The sequence below is a fragment of the Colletotrichum fructicola genome, assembly GCF_000319635.2.
Source record: "Colletotrichum fructicola Nara gc5 chromosome Unknown KSG_Nara_v1_contig04, whole genome shotgun sequence".
NCBI lineage: Eukaryota > Fungi > Ascomycota > Sordariomycetes > Glomerellales > Glomerellaceae > Colletotrichum > Colletotrichum fructicola.
In genome coordinates, this window is record NW_027094054.1 from 3021714 (window position 1) to 3042501 (window position 20788).

At 55.4% G+C, this 20788-nt stretch overlaps 4 protein-coding genes across 4 annotated transcripts; 2 read left to right on the forward strand and 2 right to left on the reverse strand.

Moving 5' to 3' along the window:
• Positions 1 to 1460: 1460 nt before the first annotated feature.
• Positions 1461 to 5221, forward strand: NTO1 (NuA3 HAT complex component NTO1; the record flags this gene model as incomplete). The annotated part of the gene is made up of 3 exons (XM_032025027.2): positions 1461 to 2930; positions 2984 to 4020; positions 4072 to 5221. The coding sequence occupies 3 exons, from the start codon at positions 1461 to 1463 to the stop codon at positions 5219 to 5221; spliced, it is 3657 nt and encodes a 1218-aa protein (XP_031878428.2).
• A 5017-nt stretch (positions 5222 to 10238) lies between these two features.
• pph-3 (Serine/threonine-protein phosphatase PP1) lies at positions 10239 to 13398 on the forward strand (the record flags this gene model as incomplete). The annotated part of the gene is made up of 8 exons (XM_032025025.2): positions 10239 to 10264; positions 11791 to 11826; positions 11972 to 11993; positions 12133 to 12312; positions 12410 to 12811; positions 12892 to 13191; positions 13250 to 13278; positions 13383 to 13398. The coding sequence occupies 8 exons, from the start codon at positions 10239 to 10241 to the stop codon at positions 13396 to 13398; spliced, it is 1011 nt and encodes a 336-aa protein (XP_031878429.2).
• A 1427-nt stretch (positions 13399 to 14825) lies between these two features.
• Positions 14826 to 15701, reverse strand: CGGC5_v007649 (uncharacterized protein; the record flags this gene model as incomplete). The annotated part of the gene is made up of 2 exons (XM_032025024.1): positions 14826 to 15377; positions 15600 to 15701. The coding sequence occupies 2 exons, from the start codon at positions 15699 to 15701 to the stop codon at positions 14826 to 14828; spliced, it is 654 nt and encodes a 217-aa protein (XP_031878430.1).
• Positions 15702 to 18861: 3160 nt separating this feature from the next.
• gng-1 (Guanine nucleotide-binding protein subunit gamma) lies at positions 18862 to 19550 on the reverse strand (the record flags this gene model as incomplete). The annotated part of the gene is made up of 2 exons (XM_032025023.1): positions 18862 to 18982; positions 19075 to 19550. 2 exons carry the CDS (start codon positions 19548 to 19550, stop codon positions 18862 to 18864), a joined length of 597 nt encoding a protein of 198 aa, XP_031878426.1.
• Positions 19551 to 20788: the final 1238 nt, after the last annotated feature.

Below are 20788 nucleotides of genomic sequence, written 5' to 3' on the forward strand. Positions count from 1 at the left end.
CGCAAAGAATGAATGGACGAAGACAGGAGGAGCACGTCGCTTGGTCAAATCCAAGTAGCGGTGTGCGGAAACACCGTGTTGACGGAATCCGGTCGAGGGCTGAGTTTAAGGTTGAAATCCGGCTGATCCCGAATAAAATGTCCGAGGGGCGGCGGACTGGGGGAGTGAGTGTTGCCTGCGAGATCTGCCAAAGCCAATTCAATCAGAGCTTTGTGACAAGACAACACCGAGCTGACGTCGGACCCTGAATAACGGCGTGTGTCAAACAGGGAGGCCATGTGGTGGTGGGTTAGCGGTGGCCGATCGAGGAGGGGCGGCAAGGCACATTGGCCGCCGCTTGGCCGCCTCGGGAAGGGACCCGGAATTGTGGGGAGGGATCCCGGGGTAGCTAAAGATGCGGTGACATCAACGTCGGTCGCAACTTTGAAGAATGAGGGCGCTCGTGAGGGAGGAGTATGCGCTGGCATGCGCCGCACATTTGATTGGGTCGCAGAGCTGCAGAGTATTGAATTGGATCTCGACAGCTTATGCGACGGTCTAGTCTTGACTTGGATGTTGATGAACAAGACGTAGATGGGACTCTTTTCATGTATACATTCCACAATGACTGGTGTCTTGTTAATCGTGAGCGTGAGCGTCGCAGAACAGAGGGCTGTTTTCGGAAATGTGTTGTGGTGAGATGCGCTCGAATACACTTGCATAGGTAGGCAAGTAACCACTACCAAGCAGCTGAGGCGATGGTTGCGACGGCCGATCGCAGCGATACATGGGTTAGGTGAATGACGAGCCGGTCGAGGCGAGATGAACGACGAATTGTCGCACTGACTCTGGCGGAGCCAGCGCCGAGGAATTGGAGGCGATGGGATGGTCCTTGGTGTAAAGCGTCGAAAAGACTGTGAAGGCAGAGTGGCTGCGCCGGGTTTGGAGCGACGGGACCAGGAACAGTGGCCCGCCCAGGATCAAGTCAATCTGATAAAGTGTCGGGCAGCAGGCCAATCACGATGGGCAGAAGCAAGTGCTAGTGCGGAGGTGGATGCGGGTGCGGCTGCCCCCCAAAGGGTGAAGCGAACCCCAACCACTAACAGCGGCCCTGGTCTGATACCCGCGGATGACTAATGGCGCGTGCCCCCTGCGGCTAACAATGGCTGTCGGGTCCGTGCGTTTCAACTTCACGCGTTCTCTGTTTTTCGCAGGAGTAACTCTGAGCCGCCAGTTCGACGTCACCTCCTCTCCTGATGATTTTCCAAACTCGATCTCACCTCAGCATCACCTTATTGACCGCACTGTAACCCTGTTGCGTGCCGGAGAATCGTGCGCGGAACCGTTTCGCCAATGCCCCGCCCCTTCCTTCAGCCGCAAAACCACTCCGCGCGCCACCTCCTGACGCGGTGATTCTCGACACACTTCCCCTCCGCGAGCCATCGAAATCGATCCAAAACAAGGGATAAGAATCGCAAGAGATGGCGCCGAAACCTTCTACTCCGCGCCGTCCACCTACTGGTAGAAAAAGAGGAAGACCCCCCGGAACCACCAACGCTGCTCGCATTGCGCGCGAGCTCGGCGCTTCCCCCGCAGCTCCCTCCAGCCGACCTTCGCGCGAGCTCACCACTCCATCCGCAGTCCCCATGACCGAACCACCACCCAAAAGGAGGCGTTACATTCCTGGCGGCGCCGGCGGCGGTGGTCGTTTCATCGATGATGATGGAACCGAAACACCCATCACAGTGCGAAGACAGCCAAGGGAGCCGCGCAGCGTATCCGCACTGGTTCCTAGACGAGAGCGAAGTGCCAGAATACGGACCGCCGCCGATCGAGACGAGATGGAATTCAGCTCTGCGGCTGCCGTTGCCGCCGCCGTTGCCGAGAACGAGGGATACAAGCCCCGAGAGGAGCGAGGCTGGGAGGAGTTCCACCCCAAGCTCGATATTGATGCCACCTTTATGGTCTTTCGCTCCGAGGAGGTTGATGGCCTGCCTCTACCAGTCGTAAAGTCGCCTCCCGGTACCCCGAGTATCGCCCGGCCATCTACCCCGATGAACGGATCCAGCACGCCCTTGAAGGAGATGAACCCAGCTTCGACAGGCAATACCCCAGCTCCGCAAACGAACTCATACTTCGCGCTCGCCAATGGGGCCGAAACTCCGCAGAAACGACGAACCAGACCGCCTCGCGAATCCGTGTCTTTTCTCAGCCGAGATTTAGCGCCAGTGTCGACCCCGAAGGTACCGCAAGTCCTCCCGATCCGGAACCAAACACCAAAGGAGCGCCTAGACTTGAAGGCGCCCTCATACCGAAGATCAGACCAGGTCGAACAATTTGAAAGCAAGAGCTTTGGCCAGGCGCGCTATGTCGACAAGTCGATGATGAATGTTGGCTACCAAGAAACCGATCGATACATTCGCCCCGATGGCAGGCTCATCAAGGCCGCAGAACCAAATCTGGAAGAAGACGAGCAGTCGGCAATCAAGCCCGATGGCGAAGTCATCCCGACTGGTGGCACCAATGTTGGCCGTGTTGAATACGACATGGACGAACAAGATGACCAGTGGCTCGAGGTGTACAACCGAGACCATCGCAAGGCCCAAGACCTCGAGATCATTACCCGCGAAGTATTTGAGATTGCCATCACCAAGATTGAGAAGGAGTGGCACGCCTTGGAAAAGCGAATACCGAAACCTAACCCAAAACCTCCGCAGACGCATCGTCCGCGCTCTAGTTCAGCTGCGGCCGTTAATGGCGAGCCTCAAGTCGGAGAAGAGCAGGATAGCAAGTGTGCGATATGCGACGATGGTGACTGTGAAAACACCAATGCCATTGTGTTCTGCGATGGATGCGACCTTGCGGTTCACCAAGAATGCTACGGCGTACCCTTCATTCCCGAGGGACAATGGTTATGTCGGAAGTGCCAGCTTATTGGGCGCGGTGTTCCGGTCAGTCATATTTTCCGCTCTCGAGACTTGCAAAGACGCTAATCCGTGTATAGACTTGCATATTTTGTCCCAACACCGACGGTGCTTTCAAGCAGACTAACTCTAGTAAATGGGCTCACCTGCTTTGCGCCATGTGGATTCCAGAGGTGTCCTTAGGCAACGCCACCTTCATGGAACCTGTCATGGATGTGGAAAAGGTGCCAAAGACGCGCTGGAAGTTGAATTGCTACATATGCAATCAGAAGATGGGTGCTTGCATACAATGCAGTAACAAATCTTGCTACCAAGCGTTCCACGTCACATGCGCCAGGCGGTCACGACTTTTTCTTAAGATGAAAAACAGTCACGGAGCTCTTGCGGTTCTTGATAACAGCATGGTCCTCAAGGCATTCTGCGACAAGCACTGCCCCCCTGATTACACCAAAGACAACGGAGTCGCACAGGCAGCGCGGGAAGCTAAGAAGTTCTACAAGCGAGCCATGAAGGGACGGATATGGGCGGACAGTCAGGCAGCAGCTCATACTCTGGCTGCCAATCATCGTCACGCATTGACGGAGCATCCCCCAGACGAGAGCCAAATGACTGGCGCCAAATTCGCGTCCTACGTTGCTGGAGGGGACAAGAAGAAGGGGCAACCTGCGAAGCAGATTTGGAAGCTGCCATCGGGTGCACCCATCATCCCTCAAGCGGTCTTTGATATTGTCGAGCAAGCGCTGTCGAGATTCCCCTTCCGCAAGCGCAAAGATTTCGTAAGCGAAGCTTGCCGCTACTGGACACTGAAGCGCGAAGCTCGTCGTGGCGCTGCCTTGCTCAAGCGTCTGCAATTGCAGATGGAGACATTCTCGTCAATGGAGCTGACGAGACGGAACTTTGCACAGATGGGACCATCGGGCAAGACCAGGCTTGCCAGGCGAATCGAATTCGCAGAGACATTGCTAAAGGACCTTTGGGAACTCAAGACTCTTTCGGAGAACGTCGTTCAGAGGGAGCAAGAGAAGCTCGAGGCTGCAGAGCTCGAGCAAGAATTTGTGGATACTTGCTACTTTCCGATTGCGAAGCAGCTTGTTCCTGTGGTCGAGAGAGCCATGTTGTAAGTGCAATCCGAGGTCACCGTGGAATCTCTTACTAACCAAGAATGCAGTCTCGACAAGAATATTTTCAAGGAAGGTTTGTTGGAACTCCAGGACAAACTGGAGCAGCGCTTCTACACCAACACATTGGTGTTCACACACGACCTGTGTGAAGTGATCAACGTGGGCATCAACACCGAACCTCCTGCCCTCGAGGAGGAACCACTTTCGCCTGTGAAACAGAACTTCCATGATCCAAGGCAAAGGAAGGCGCTTGGAAAACGAATACTGAAGGATGTGCAGCCACGGCTGGAGGCGGCCCTCAGGACGGAAGCTGATATCACACACAAACCACTGGACACCTTGACGAAAGAACTTGAGGGCATGTTGGAAGCCAGTATCGAGTTCCGTCAGCCATCAATTACTGTCTCGCGCGCAGAAGAGAGCACAGAACCTAGCCAGGACACCATTATGGTGGACGCTACCGACGAATCGGTACCAGCAGCGGTACTTAAGCCTGAGCCTGGACCTGAACAAAAGCAGCAGGGGCCAGAAGATCTGCAGATCACAGTGGCTAGTGAAGAGAGCGTTGCGAAGGCCAAGGAGGAAGAAGACATCATGAGACCTCCAGACGATGATGAGATGGATGTAGATGCTGAAGGCGAAGACGACGATGAGGGCAATATCGAAGTCAACACGTCGACTCTGGAAAAGCCAAACGACGTGCACTCATCCAACTCATCAGTAGCAGGTCATGAGGGTAACGGAAAGGCGGCAGACAAACCGGAGACCATCGTGCCAACGATTGCTCCGCCACCATCCGACACACCCCCAGAAACCAACGGCTACGTCTCCATCGCTAGGCCATCACAACCCGCGCCCCCGACACCACCGCAGTCCAACGGCAGTCTCGGCAACGAGTCGACAGACCCGCTCTCCGAGGGCGGCGTGCCATGGTACTTCAAGGAGTTCAAGCCGAAGGGTACTACCATTGTTGAAGAGCAGTGGGCTGGCCGCGAAGCTCTCCGCAGTCTTAGTGAGGACTTGACGGACATGGACGAGCAAGAGCTTGAGGGTCTCGCGTTCGACGTCGAGGACAGCACTATTACTGCTTCGCCGACCGTCCCTGGCGAGATCACTGCCGATACGATCGTCAGTAAAGCCAAGTCCAACAGCAAGGTGCGCAAGCGCACGAGCGCCCGGTCGTCGAGAAGGCGTTGAACCACATTTTTACTTCTTACTCTCCGTTGCGGACGAGAGAGCGGGATTGTACGCGAGTGACGAAGCTGTGTTTTTACGAAATTGTATTTGTATACCTACCTTGTTTATTTCCCCCCCTTTTCTCCCCCGACCGTCACGATTACCCGCCCATTCTATCTGGCGCCCCGGCGTCTCTTCCAGCAGCTTTTCCTTTTACTATTCACCCTTATCCTTTAACTACCCACGCGTCTCTATAGCGTCCCCTAGTCTTCTTTTCTCAACATGACAACTTGTCATCTTTTTTTGCTGGGCTTGAGGCGTTTAGAAATGGTGGGGGGGGAGAGAGAAAACACACAAGATCTTTTGACGTTGGGACTGGGTCTTGTTTTTTGGCCAAAGAGATCAAAAGATTAGCCGCATTACATCCACTACGCAACGAGACACACAAACACACACACCACTACCCATGGGTTTCTTTTCCGACTGGCGTTCTGAGGGTTCGGCTGGATGTGGGCTACCAGTGTTTATATTTCTAATCACGAGACCCAACATCGGAAACGACGATGCGACTTTTTTCCTGCTTGCTTGCTTCTTTTGACTGATTTTGACGTGTCTTGAGTTGAGTTCCTGTGGTATGAGACAAATGCAAGTGGCCTCCGTTTTTCTTTTGCGCGCGATATATACTAAGGTAGTTGAACGTGGGAGAGAGAAAGAAAGTCAAGGAACATTTTTCTCGATTTGTTCGACAATGCCTATTGATTCTCTAGTGCCTGCCTGCCTTGCATTGCGACACGCACCTAATTCCGGTGCAAGCGATTCTGACCTCCGTATATGCACATGACCCGAGTCTTGGGATGCTGAGACTCTTGTTGGATTTTGCTTGCGGGCGGACGACTACGTAAAAGCTACTCTAATTATGATTGCTTTTCCCCCCTTGCCATTACATAGTATATGCTCATCATCGTCGTGTTTGTTACTTTGCCATTGTCCTGTCATCATAGCAAGAGGTATCCGCCTGAGTAGCAAAACCCTTTTCTTCATCTCGAGAGGTCTGTTCGCCCATGGTGCCTGGGTTACTGAGCCCCAAAGTTCAGGAACTTTGCAAATGGTACACTTTCCCGCGAATCACACAAGCACTACAACATGTCACGAGCGGCCTCCAACGTGCACTTCTGCAAGCTTAATCCGCCGAAGAAATGCAGAAAGTATCGTCCACTTGCAGAGCCGCTGACGAGCTGGTCACCCTGCCTACCACAGTAAGCACAGCGGTGAGTTTACTCTTTGCGACATTATGGGGGAGTCAACAGGCGACGAATCAGAAAAGGGGGGACCTCAAAAAGTCTACCGGCAACTCGATCAGCTGAGCACGCATCGCCCGCAATACCTCAACGGAAGGGCTTAATGGGAGGGTGGGCATCGCTGCCTGGGCACACGTCGATATGGAGGAGAACTGGGGAGGAGGGGGGGAGCACTAAGGGTTCGCTGCCACGTCGCTCAGGATGTGTCGTGGGGGGAGCGGGATGGGAGGGATGAAGGTGCACACAGCCGGCGAGTTGAGGTGGGCATGTGGTGGTGGTGATGGTGGTGGTGGTGGTGGCTTTGGACTTTGGAGTCTTGAACCAATGTCCACCGCAGGACTGGATGTTGAATGTGGGATCGGACGTCGCGGGGCAGTCATGTGACGTCTTGCCTGGAAGATGGGGGATTGGAATTCGTTTTCTGCTGGAGAATGGGAGCATCGAAAAAGCGGCATTACCTGGGTTGTGTCCATCGAATGGTCGTCATTGAATGGGCCGGGATGAAGCGGAGCGGTGGGGTGAGATTGCTGGGGCAGAAAATCAGACTCCGCCCGATCTCCAAGGCCCGGCGCCAATTGGACAGCGGATTGCCTGAGGACTGCCTGGACCACCACCATCCACGTCCAGTGTCCCCTCAGCTCGCCCTCCTTTGTCGGCTGGTAGCGGCCGGCTCTCCACTGCCATGACAGCATTCAGATGGAGGGGAAGGCCCAGACCCGAGAGCCACTTCGGTGCCGGCCGCGGGGCAGAGTCAGGCACTCAGTCAGTCGGTACAGTGGTACGGTGAGAGGATAGCAAGGAAACCGCGCTGCACGACATGGACCTGACGCACTCTCCGTCCATGTTGTACGTCGGTCGTCCTTGGTGCAGGCAGACTGGCAGGCAGACATACACATGCTTTTGGTAGACTGACGTAGCCGGCCTCCATCTACTGTGGCATACACGCCTCCCCGCCGCCTTCACGACCGTTCCTATCCACACCTGGCGGAGTCTGTCATCTTCTCTGCCGTTCTGCGTCGATCGTGCGGGTGAGGTCCATCTGGTCGCTTCGATTGTGTACGGCGTATTGCTTGAGAGGGGGGGCATGGGATGGGACGTCCCGAGCGACGTGAAGGATCAGGTGAAGTATTTGTAAGGCAGCGTGGTTCTGCGCCCCTTCTGACTGGGAAATTTCAAGTCTTGGAATTTCGGGTGATGACTCTCCAGAGCGCCCGTGCAAATCATCGCCCTGACCGCTTCACGTCTTGGTCGCCCAAACCTTAGGTGCCGTGGCTGTCGCCCGCAGCCTATGGTTAGAGACCGGGTGCTTACTGGACGAGAGAACAAATAGGCGTCGAGCCGGTGAAGCGGAAGTGGTGGGTTGACCTATCTTAGCCGGGTGACGGGCTCGTCCGATCAAGAATCCTGCTTGGTGTGCTTGATAGTTGGTTGGAAAACCGACAGGCTTATCCAGCCTGGATACCGAAGGATTTGCCTCGAGTTGTCGTTTCATCAAAAGGCTCGCCTTGCCTGAACACGGTGGCTTGGTTTTTTTTTCTCCCATGTGTAGTTGTACGTCTGACGCGTCTTGTCCACCAGTGGCCCCAAGCTGCCAAAGTTTCTTCGCAGAGTCATGAGTTGGGCCATGGCAGTCTTGCTCGGCGACATCTTCTCTGCTCTTGGGAAGTGCTATACGGAGCAAAAAGGCGGAAGGCGGTGACGGGTGCGTGAGTGGGTGAAGCAAAAGGAAAAGAGTGTCTTGCATCGACACGGCTTGTTATTGACTCAGCTGATCTGCCCCAGATACTGAGTCTCACTCCAAGATGGCCGTGCCACGCGGGGAGCCTAGGAGAATTTTCTTGGCGTCGTTTAGGCAGTGGGATGGAAGAGCAGACGGAGAGTTCGGGCGTTGTGTAGTTATCCACAGTGGGCATGCTGTCAGTTGCTTTCCTAAACAAAGCGCGATGGACGGCAGCTGCGTACTGGAGTGTGACACGGGGGAAACTCTGCATGTCCTTGACACATCTACGGGACTGCGTCTTCTGCATGTTCCGTGCCGGAAGGCCGTGGGATTTGTAGAAGGCGATGCAAAAGCGTACACAGCTGCTGTAGCGTGCGACGACGGGCTGATTGACTTTCCAGTGAGGCCAGAAAACGTTGACTTTGGGTCAGCATGCTGGGGAAGGCTTCAGATGAATGCGGTGTGGTCTCAGGGAGGGCTGTCTCTGGTGCGGGTAACAAAGCAGACCATCCGAGAAAGGGTTCTTGAGAGGCCAATTCGGGGTGGGACCCTGATGATCATGGTGTTATAGTTGAGATGTGACACTCGGAATCTGGTTGCGAACAGAGACGGGGACGTGGAAAGGAGATGCCGAGGAGTGGCGGAACGCTGCAAGGATGGGATCGTTTGTGAGGGCCGTCGGACGGTGTCATGGAAACAAATTGCTGGAGCTGCAAAAGGTTGATCGCTGCTAGTTCTCGGTCTCGTCTGGCAGGCCGGCTCATTGTCGCAGAGGTTGCAGGTTCGCAACGCGTACATGCCGAAGCTATGATACCGAAGTCCACGGTGGAAAATACATGTTCGGGTTGGTTGCTATCCTTTCTTTGCTTTTTCGTCGAGCCAGGTAGCAGTCACATCTATGAAATAAAAGAAAGGTACACTGCACCCGGGGAAAGAAGCACCAATGACCAAAGGCGGGAATCAGGTTTGGCAAGGAAAGATCCAACACAGTCAGTGCCAAGATGTGTGAAAGGCAAAGCTTAACAATCCCCCAACAGAGCGCCTGTGCCAGAGACAGAATTTGGCTGCGCAGGGAATGCGTGCGTGAGGGAAGGGGTGATGGACTTGAGAAGCAGTTGTTGAATCAGAATCCCATGATTCGACTTTACTTGTTGTTATTGACAGGATGTATAAATTCTCCTTAACAACCGGGCTACTTTTGTACCAGGCAGGTACGAATAAGGTGAGTAAGCAAGCAAGGCAAGGGCGGCCGCATTGCGCCGGGGCTTCACGGAATACGGATACACAAACGCGGACTCGACTCGGACGGACGGGAAGCTCATCTAAGATTCTCAGCCCGAGAGCCCAAGTCCATGTTGCAAGGACCATGAATTTGGGTGTTTCTGCCCGAATGGGCAGGGAGAGGGAGCGACGGGAAATGGGAGAAACATGGCAGCCCGGGGGCCATGGTCATCGTGGACATGAACAAGAGCCCGACGGGAGAGTGGGACTCGGACCCGTGCTGCTCATGCTGCCAAGGGGGGAGGGGACCTGGAAAGCAGCCAGAGATTCGGAGTGTCTGGGTAATGGGTAATGGAAGGGGGAGGCTGAGTTCATGGGGTCGAGGACTAAGGCGACTGCTTGGTGCACTAAGCCCGTATCTTGGGTAAGGCAAGGTATGGGTTGTGGAATGCGGTACGCGGGAGACCTTTTTAGCAACAGCTCCAATTCCAGCTCTACCTTAGCTCCAGCGGGCCCGGCCTTGACCTCCAGTGGGCTTTTTCATCTGGGCATCTGCCAGGGACACAGTACACTAGGTAGGTGCTCTCAGGGCTGCGAGGGACTGTCCACCCGGCTGCCCTCCAGCAAGCAATAAGTTCTGGAAGAAGACACCCTTGTTTGGGGTATCAACGCGTGCAAAGTACCGTCCATCCATCTCCAGTCGCCTCACCTTAAGCTTTCAGGCTCGCTGAAAGCCCCTGTGGCTCCCTATGGTTGACCCTTGCTGCCGGGACCGCGAAGCACTGCACACGACAACAAAATGCCATGCTGGATGTACTACATCATGTAAGTTATGGATGGAAGTCTTCGTCGTCGAGTGAATGGACGTCGGGTGCCTGCCCAACATGACTCTTGCTACCTACTTAGCTTGCCGTGCGTACCTACCTACCTATTTGTAGATTGCTGCCGCTTGCCAGGTAGAATGGCGTCGGCGTGCTGAGAAACGGGCGCCTGCCTCTCTTGCAAGTAGGCAGGTAGCTGCACGCCATCAACATCACAGTTGCTGCCGCCTGCGTAGGAGGTAGGTACATCTGTGTCCACTACCGCGCCATGCCTGCCTCCACTGCCTTACACAACACCACAACACGCTGGAGACTACCAATTACACCCGCCAGCGAGAACACACACTCGACGCGCATTCACCTCAGGGCGAGGAAACTCGACACGCACCAGAACCGCCGAAGCGGCAGCGTCGTACCTTAGCAGCAGCCGTAGCTGGTCGCAACTATCCGTTGCAGGACCCGGGAAACCACGAGCACCTAAGAGAGGCAGGCAGACTCAACACAGAGAGAGAGAGAGACGGGGAAAAAAGAAAAAAAAGTCTCGACCGCTCACTGACCCCGATTTTTTTTTCCTTCAGATCTCCCTTCATTTTTTTCGGTCCTCTCTCTCTCTTCATCATCCCTGACATTTTCTCGGCCTCTTTTCCACCCCTGTCACCAGAGAAACCCTCGTCCGTCTGGCTTGCTCATCCTGCATCCGTTTCTGCCATACGCGCAGCATACTCGAGTGAATTGAGCACATCGTCTCTGCCTCACCCGAATCTCCATCTTTGGGTTGTTACGTTTTTTTTTTCCTTCGGTTCTGCCCAGCACCAGAGTCCATAATATACGTGCACAATCAGCAGCCGGCGATCGCATAGTGCCCATAGCACTATCCCTCTTTAACAAACCACCCCTGTAGTACGAAGCGGCGGCCCCCCCTCACGCAGCCAGCCAGAGCCAGCCCAGCGCAGAGAAAAGAGCGATCCCTCCATCTCCTCTCTTCCTGCCCGCCCGCCCACTCACTGCCACTGCCACCCGTGCTGCTGCCGCTGCCGCTGCTCTGCTGAGTCTGCTCTCCCGCTGCTTTTTTTTGCCTGCCTTTCCGACCGAGCAGCCCGCGCCCAACACAAAACACGAAAATCCTCCCCTCAAACCCACCCTCACCTCTCCTCCCCCCAAAAGCCTCTTTTTTCCCCCACGAGGCCACCTTTTGACCCAACGGCGACGATACGTCTAAACAAGACGACAACGCGATCCAGAGATTTCCATCTCTTGAACATCATCAAAAACATCGACGATTATTCTTTCACGCGACTCCCACCTACGCTGACGTCCGTTTTTTCTCGGCTCCTGCTGAAAGAAGCGAAGCTATCAACAGCGACGGCCCTCTCTGCGGCGACTCCCTCCCATACCCAGGCGAACTAGATCCCCCCCCCCCAAAGGGACGACGAAAATTTTCTCATCGACGACGAGACACCCTACCACGCGATAGAGGCCTGCGCAGATTGACCACAATCCGCCCTCTCGCCGCCGCTTTCTTTCCGACAGGAAGAGAGGCTACCCAAGAGCTGAGATCACTTCGCCGTAAGTCTTTTCGCCCCATACCTCCCCTACTTCCCCTCTCGAGCCTGCTCACCACATCACCCGCTACTTCTGGGCGCTTCGCATCACATCCCCAACAAACGCCTGTCCCATCGCGTCAAATACTAATTTCGCGTCATCAAATCAGCCCCGAGAAGTGCATCATTCCCGTAACCAGGGCACCATTATCTACGGCCGCCGCGAAAAAAAAAGAAAAAAAAAAGGGTACACTCTTGGTACACTTGCCGCACAACGCGAAATCTTCTCTCGGTAACAGCGGGCCATCTTTCTGGCTGGTGAGGATAAAAGATGGCGGACCAACATGAGGTCGACCTTGACTCGATAATCGACCGTCTCCTCGAGGTTCGGGGAAGCCGCCCTGGCAAGCAGGTCCAGCTTCTTGAGGCTGAGATCCGCTACCTGTGCACCAAGGCTCGTGAGATTTTCATCTCTCAGCCCATCCTTCTCGAGCTTGAGGCTCCTATCAAGGTAAGCAACCAGCGCTTGACTCGTATTGGCTGCGTCACTCCCCTCGCTTTGTTTTCCCCGAGTAGCACAGACCTGCTGACGCCGACCCCTCATTCAGATCTGCGGCGATATCCACGGACAATATTACGACTTGCTGCGTCTCTTTGAATATGGCGGTTTCCCTCCTGAGGCCAACTACCTGTTCCTTGGCGACTACGTGGACCGAGGCAAGCAGTCTCTCGAGACCATCTGCTTGCTGCTTGCCTACAAGATCAAGTATCCCGAGAACTTCTTCATCCTCCGTGGCAACCACGAGTGTGCCTCCATCAACCGTATCTATGGCTTCTACGACGAGTGCAAGCGCAGATACAACATTAAGCTGTGGAAGACCTTCACCGACTGCTTCAACTGCCTTCCCATCGCCGCTATCATCGACGAGAAGATCTTCACTATGCACGGTGGTCTCAGCCCTGACCTGAACTCCATGGAGCAGATTCGCCGCGTCATGCGACCCACTGACGTATGTATTAACTTTCATTCCAGGCCAAGTCTTGGATTCTCGTTCGATTTTTACAGATTATTGACATGTCATTTTCGCAGATCCCCGACTGCGGTCTTCTTTGCGATCTTCTGTGGTCTGACCCAGACAAAGATATCACTGGCTGGAGCGAAAACGACAGAGGTGTTTCCTTCACCTTTGGTCCTGACGTTGTTTCCCGCTTCTTGCAGAAGCACGACATGGACCTGATCTGCCGTGCCCATCAGGTCGTCGAGGACGGCTATGAATTCTTCTCCAAGCGCCAACTTGTCACCTTGTTCAGCGCACCCAACTACTGCGGAGAGTTCGACAATGCTGGAGCCATGATGAGCGTAGACGAGAGCCTGCTTTGCTCGTTCCAGGTGAGTGTGGCCATGTCTGTATTGCGTGGCCGAGGTTGCTGACATATCATGACACCAGATCCTGAAACCCGCTGAGAAGAAACAAAAGTACGTCCCCGGTGGTCTCGGAGGCAACAGCCGACCAGTCACATCTCCCTGGAAGTCCGCTTCCAAGTGATATCAAGAGTTTATTCCAACACAAATGCTTCTAGGTTCGGCCGTCGTTAATTGCCTCCACGCCCATCTCGACCGAACGATCTCTTCGCCCATCGATGCGGGTCTCGCCCCCGCACACCGTCCTCCCACTTTCTTGGACCCTCTCAGGGTCTACCTCCGTCAACTCTTCAACCTGTCCGAGTCTTCCCGAGTCCACCCACCCGACTACAACCCGCGCAACTGTTCACGATTACGGCTGTCTGGTAGCTGAAGATAAAACACACAAAAACAACTGGAATTTGCAATGGTTTCCATACCGGTTCGCGTGTCTCCGTGCGGCCCCCCTATGGACATGAACCATACAGGGTCTCGTGAACAAGTGATTTGCACGCGACGCTGCATGGGAGAGCTCGAAATCGACGCCTCGTCACTGCCTCGATTTATTTTGGCTTCGTCATCCACTTTCACCTAATGTTGGACGGCCAATTTGCCAAACAAATGCATGCCAGTTGGCAAGGGCTGCCATCACGGGACCGATGTGACATTGAAACTCCACCTGTGTTCTCGCGGCTCCAGACAGTCGTACCCGGTCTCAGACTGGAGATCGTTGAAGCGCACGCACTCTTGAAGCCATGTCTCAATCCAGAACACTGTGGCACGTTGTAGGACTTTTCACCTCGTGAACCAGGGGCCAAGCTTGTGGAGTCGGCATTCTCGGTCGTGGACGTGGCAAGACGTGGAAGCGTCGCCCCGGCTGGGCAACAGAGTTGGGGGCTGGGTTTTCTCTCTTTTGCTTGTATTTTTCTTCTTCTCTTCCTTGTTTTCTTTTCGATTTTCACTGTTCTTCGGAGAGGTCTCTAGTCTGCTAGCGGGGTTGGTACCGAGACCTCATTCAGGGGATCGCCGCTTGGCACGATCTTGGGAATGAGGGGTCTGGCGTCCTGGCCCGGGTTAGCGGTCTGCTCTGTACACACACAAACACGCGAGGCATACGCTTGGACTGGTCGACCCGGCGCGGTCACGTCCTCGTGGACAATGGATAAGGATGCTGCGGCGGCTTTATGACTGCAATGAGAAAAAAAAAAGCCTTATACTATTCGAACTTTTTGATTCTTGGTGAAGTTACTTGTTCCTCGTAATAATGTTTGGGTATAGAATATCAAGTTGCTCATCGGCAAGCTAGCTAGGTGTATCCGGCATGGATCCTCATGGTCCAATTAAACAACGAGAGCCGCCAAAGACGTTCCCGTCGACGATCATAGCCTGGTCCATCCCTCCTAGCGCGGGAGTCCACATTCCTGAGGCTCTCTCTCCATGCAACGACAGATCAACAACCACCAGCCAGCCAACAGGGGAAGAGGAATGCGCAAACGTCGTCCACTCGCTGGTGACCTCACAGGCGGATGGTCCCGTCAGGTACGCGGCGGGAAGCTGACGTGTCTAGCCCTCCTCCCCGTGGACACCGCACGCTACCCAGGCCGATCGGTCTAGGTTGGGCCTCAGGCACAGTCCTCGCAGGCTTCCTTCGCATCGTCCTGTTTCTTCTGAAGCTGTAGCTTGCCCGGGGGCGAGACCTCTGTCTTGGCCTGCTGTCCCTTGTTCGCGCCCGCGGCGGCGATGGCGGCCTTTGCCGCATCGTCAAACGGGCTCTTGTCAGTCGTGTCTGCGGTCTTGTTCGCGTTTGCGGGGTGCTTCTTGAGGTGGGGAATCACGTCCGCGGCGGAGGGCAGGCTGCTGCTGCTGCTGCTCTCCTGGTCTTTGCCCATCGTTGTTGAAGAAGGCTCCGCGCCGACGGCAGGAGCTTTGCTATGCTTCCGGTCGACGTGTCCGAGGTCCCTGTCCGGCTCGATGACGTCGCGCAGGCGGCGCTTCAGCTCCTTGGTCTCGGGGAATCCGCCTTCCGTCTTGCGGTCCCAGAGGATCGTGGAGGAGGTCGTCGCGGCGCCCGGGGGTTGGTGGGTTAGGGTTACGGTGAAGGTGCCGCCTGTTGAGGGTTGGAGGGCCACTTCGCCGAGCGAGGTTGAGAATGTTGAGAGGAGCTCTTGGGCGAACTGGCGGGGGAGGGGTGGTGAGGTTAGTATGATTGTTCCGACATACGGGATGACGTTTGATGTTGAGGCTGTGAGACGGGGGGCGGCCAAGAGGGGATGAGGTCATTGGGTTAGGAAATGTCAGGTAGGTAAGGTAGGACGGGCGGTTGCTTGTATTGGAGGCCCAGGGTCAGGGCAAGCGAGGTAGGTGTAGCGTGAGAAAGGCAGGTTAGGAGGACGTACATATGCCGCGCGAAGCATCCACTTACACTGGGTGCAGAACTGGATGGCTACGCGGGGCAGGGGGTATGGTGTTGCCGTTGTTGATGGGTTGACTGCAGCCATGTTGGTAGAGGCTGATGCAGAGGGGTTATGAGTAGAAGTGGCGCAGATTCGAAGGTCTTGCTTGTCGTTTGCTAGTCCTCGGTTTTTGGATACCTCAGTGACGGCAGTTTGCGACTAAAGTGATGCGGGGGAATCAACTTGAAGCAGAAGGGCTCCAGAATGCAACTTGGTTCAATAGAGAAACACGCGTCCTAGGCAGTGAGTGAACGTCCAGCAGGGGCTTGAGTTATCGGAAACCCGTAGATCGTCACCGTTCGGATGCTCGGTTCGCGCCTAGGCCAAATCAAGGTGTGCAAGCAAGATGAGAAGAAAAAAGACTAAGGAACAGTCGGTTCGTCCTGCGTCATCGGGCGGCGTAGTCAACACGACGCGGGAAGCGGGGTGGGGGGAAACCCAGTCGTGCCAGTGCTCCCAGCTCTAGACCAGGACGCCACAATTTGGATGGGAGCTGTGGCCAGCAGCTCATCTGGAGGGATTGGATTGTGGCTTGCGTCCGGGCCTGGCAGCTGGCTGACACAGAGAAAAGTGGCCGACGCCGGCGGATGCGAAGACCCGGCGGAGGGTAAAATTGGGAAACACCTCAGGGAGCCAACCCCGTCAAGTGCATAATGTGCTCGGCGCTGCGACTGGCAAACACCTGGCCACCATCTGCAGGCCTGGCAGGAAACGGGCCAAAAAAAACGGCGCTTTTGGGGGGCAGTGGAGGGGGGTAAAAGCGGTGGTGGTGGTGCTTGGCTTGGGTGTGTTTGCCCACAATGGAAACCTTGTCCACCTGACAAAGCGACCGGGGTGACGGGAGTGCCATTGCAGAAGGGGGAGAGGGGGCCCCCCGGGAAAGAGGAGAACAAATGTGAAGCTTGTGGCAGGAGGTGGCTCCGTCGCTCCGACGCCTTGCAGGAAAGCCCGGCAGCAATTCAGGTACCGGTGGAGTCTTGCTGCAACGCAAGGTCGCGCTGCCATTGGGAACGACCTGGGACTGGATGGACAGCGCTCGCTGAGTCGTCGTCGTCGGGGGGTGCGGTTGCGGGTGCGGGTGCGGGTGCGGGTGCGATGAATGGTGGTCCTCCAGCGCCGCCCGCCGCAAGCACCACCAGGTACTACTGGGCAAGCAGCAAGCACACCAGCCGCGATGGAGAGAGCACGCAGCTCGGCGGGCCAAGAAGAGGAAAAGCAAATGCGCCGTACGCAGTAAAGTGCCGTTCTCTCTTCCCTAGCGTGGGTAGAGGAGACGGTCTGCGACTGGGTTCGAATAAACGGGTCTTGGTCTCTTCTTGGTCTGGCTGAGCGACGACGACAAAGCGCCTCCCGTCGTCAACCCTTTCCCGCTGAGGCCCAGAAGGCATGATGCCGCAAAAAGGGAAAGGAAGTATGAAAGATGAAATAATGGGAAGGCTGTAAAGTAATTGAATGAGATATTGATGATTGACAGGAGGGAATTAGGTCGGCATCCAATAGTGGCAAAGGCCGTAGATTCCCCCGGCCGAGCAGGGCAAGATGAGTTGAACCAGGCCTGCTCCGATGTGACCCCTAGGGAAATGAAATGGACCTCTTACCGTCTCCATCCCAGCAGGTCAGCACCAACCAGCCCTTTCCCGGCGCGTTGCTTCACTCCTCCGGCTCCTCCCCCCGTCCGGCGTCCCCCCTTCTGCCCTGCTCAGGCTCCAATCGCTGCTCCTCCTCCTGCTGCTGGCCTGGCCTCCCTCCTGCCGTTGCCCGTCCACAAGTCGCAGGTCCTGGCGAAATAAACAGCAAAAAGGGACGCTGCATATGTCTCAGATGACCCTCTGACCTGGGTTTGGTGGTTTGAAGAAAGATCTTGCACAAGAATAGAGAACACACACACACTTCCAGCCACAGCATGGTGGAAAGTCTGTGTGTACGGAGGTGCTTCCCCCACCGTTAGATTTGCTTCTTCAGCGCCGCGCCGGATGGATGGCCTGATGTCTCTCGCCGTCCTTCCCATTCCCAGGCCATCGGGACCACCATCACCAACACCACCACCCCTGGACGAAGACGACACAGAGCCAACAGGACCTGTGTTGGCGCTGTGCCGTCCTCGATCAAATCTTGGTTTTGAGACTCCTCGGTCCCCCGAGAGGCCTGCGCTGATGATGGAAATCGGAAGGGACTCTGGTCACGAAAGTGGTTCAATCCAGGGCCGACCGCCCTCACCCTCACCGACCCCGGTCCGCCAATGTAGCCATTGGTTGGCCGAAATGACCTGATATGGAACCACAGCAGATGCGGGTGATTTCGTGGCTCCACGGCGCGCAACGCACATTGCGCTGTCTGTTTTGGTGGTTTGCCCTTTTGCGAGGCTGTGGAACCCTATTCCGCCCAAGAGGCTGAAGCTTGCCGTGTCAGCTTAGATACATCGTAGACGCGAAACATTGCGACACAATTGGTATGAAGTGATACAGCAAGTTTCATGGAGACAAGGCATTGATTGATTGAAGCTATTCACACACTCGGTGCGGGATATAGTGGGAAAAGGGGGAGCAGACAGATCCGAAGAAGGAAAAAAGAGTACAGGACATCAAGAGAATTATTACATGCTGAAGAGCTGTCCGCCAATAAAAGCCTTGCCTCCCAGACAACCACCGCCTTCCTCCCCGATAATAATAGAAAAAAGAACAGCATAGAAGCATTATCGTAGCGGGGGCCATTGCCTCTCTTCTCTCATCTCGAGTCGCCTCCCCGTCTCCCTCGCACCCTCACTCGCCGTTCCCAGATATTACTGACCCGTAATTGTTGTCGTCGTCGTCCGTTGCCTTTTGACTTTTTTCTGGAATCCGTCCAAGAACAAGAAATCCATCTTTTCCCTCTTGGCTGGCAAACGTCCGGGAGCCCTTTGTCGTCTTTTCCAAATCCTGGGGAACCTTTTGTTTTTCGTTTCCTCATCGACTCCGCGCTAGTCTAGGACTTTTGATGGTTTCCGATGATTCCATGACCGCGATTAAAAACAAACAACATCGTCTTTTCGGTGCTTCGGGATGGGCTGCTCGCTGTTTCCGGGAGGTTTGTGCTGCATTGCCCGATGGCCTTCGGGGGTCTGGTATTCCACGCGTAAAATAAAAATGACAATACAATCGGAGCATCTCGATTGATCCGATTAAAAACGACGTCGCTACCCATGACTTCCGTTGCTTTTGTGGGTTTTTTACATCACGATACAGCATCCGCCGCTTTGTTGTGGTGCGTAGGGATCCTCGCCACGGGGGACAGCGCCCCAGACCGAAGGAACCATGTAGTCTCTCGTGCTGTTGCAGTAGGCAATGATGCTATTTGATAATTAGTGATGAATTCGCGATGGTCGCGATGGCGTGGTCATCCGGAGCCATCGACGATCAATTGGTTGAATAAAAATACCTACCTCTTAGAAGCATTGCTAACCGGAATACGTTCCCTCTCGAGATCCTCGCGCAAGCGGTTGTTGAGTTCCGTCAATCGGCGCAGCTTGAGATCGGCCATCGACTGCTTGTTCTTCTTGATCTGCGACGGGTCGCCAACATCGCGGGAGGTGTAGGCAGGCATCGTGGTGGCGGATCGGGGGGCTGGAGACTTGGACGACGAAGGACCGGAAGACGACTCGGCGACAGCGACGGGAGCGGCGCTTGCAATGGCACTGGGAGTCGCTTTGGAAGATGAAGCGACAGCGGCAGCGGGTTGTCGTCGCGATTTGGTGTCGTCGGTACGGGGTTTGTCGTCCTGGTCCTGCCGCTGGCGAGATGTCGATGACTCGGCTGTGGCGGCGACGGCAGCAGTTGGTGAGGTAGAGGTGCTGGCGGCGGCGGCGGTGGTGGTGGTGGTGGTGGTGTTGTGAGAAGAACGTTCCTGGTGAGCGAGCATATCGTGTCAGTTTGATTAGAGTTTCCCTCCTTAGACTCCGCTTTGGCGGTGTTTGCCGCGTTTTCCCACCACCCCGTGGAACGAGCGTCTTCGTTCGGGGCGGGAGAAGGGGGGAATAAATGGACAAAGACGGGGGCGAAAACTCACAGGTGTGATGCCGCGGGGGCAGATGGGAGAGGAGGACGGGAAGGATGGATTGAGAGAGAATGATCAAGGCCGGTTTCGATCGAAGCGAATCGACAAAGGAAAGAGCGTCGGGGGGTGGATTGGATTTGGGGGGGATTACGGGTGTCGAGGTTTTGGGTACGAAGGTAGGATGGTTGCTCGGATAGAGAGGATTTGGATTTGGGAAAGCAAAAAAAAAAAGGCAGTAAAAGGCAAAGGAGAGGACGGACGGACGTACGTGTGGACGGGACGGGGGAGGGAAAGGGAAAGGGAAGGTGTCTGTCTTCTGGTAGTCGCTCTCTGTCTGGTGCTTTGCTTGCTTGGTAAAAGGGTCAAGGCAAGGTGCCAGGTACTACTTTACTAAGGTGAGGTGGGAAGCGACACTGGGTAGGTACCGACAGAAAAAAATAATGGGCAGGGGGAGAGAGCGGAATTGGGATTGCACCTGCGTCTCTCAGTCGTGCTTGGTACTAGGGGCGCTGGGTTTGGATTGGATTGCGGAGCCTTGGGAAGGTTCCCCTAACGTGAAAGGAAAGGTCCTGGACTCCAAGGTTACCTTACGCTCGGGCCACCAGGTGCACCATTGAAGCAAGCAGCGCGCTCCGTACCGCACCGCGCGCGCGAGAGGAGAGGAGCGAGGCGGATGCGAGACCGATTGCAGCTGGTGCCGACTGGCAAAGCGGTGCCCACCCTACGAAGTAACTGAGGTGAGGTGCGGCAGTGTGCGCTGCAATTGTGCAGATGCCCCGAGATGAGGTGCAGGTGCAGTGGCTCGCACCTCAGACGACCCAGACCAGGGTGGACGGGGCACATTGGTCATGTCCCTTTCTCGAGCCGGCGGGGGTGTTCGCTTGACTGGACCGGGGTCTGGTCTCTCTTCTCTCAAATTGTCCCTCGCCCAGCACGAGACGGGTGCCGCACGGACTCGTCCGGTGTTGGCCCAACTCTGGCGGGATTGGCTGGAAGTTGGCCGGAGCGGGCAATCTCCAAAATTGGGTTTCCGCCTAGCAGGCCAGCACCCCGTTTAACAGCCTGAGTATCGCGTACAAGCATCGCAAGACGCGACACCTCTT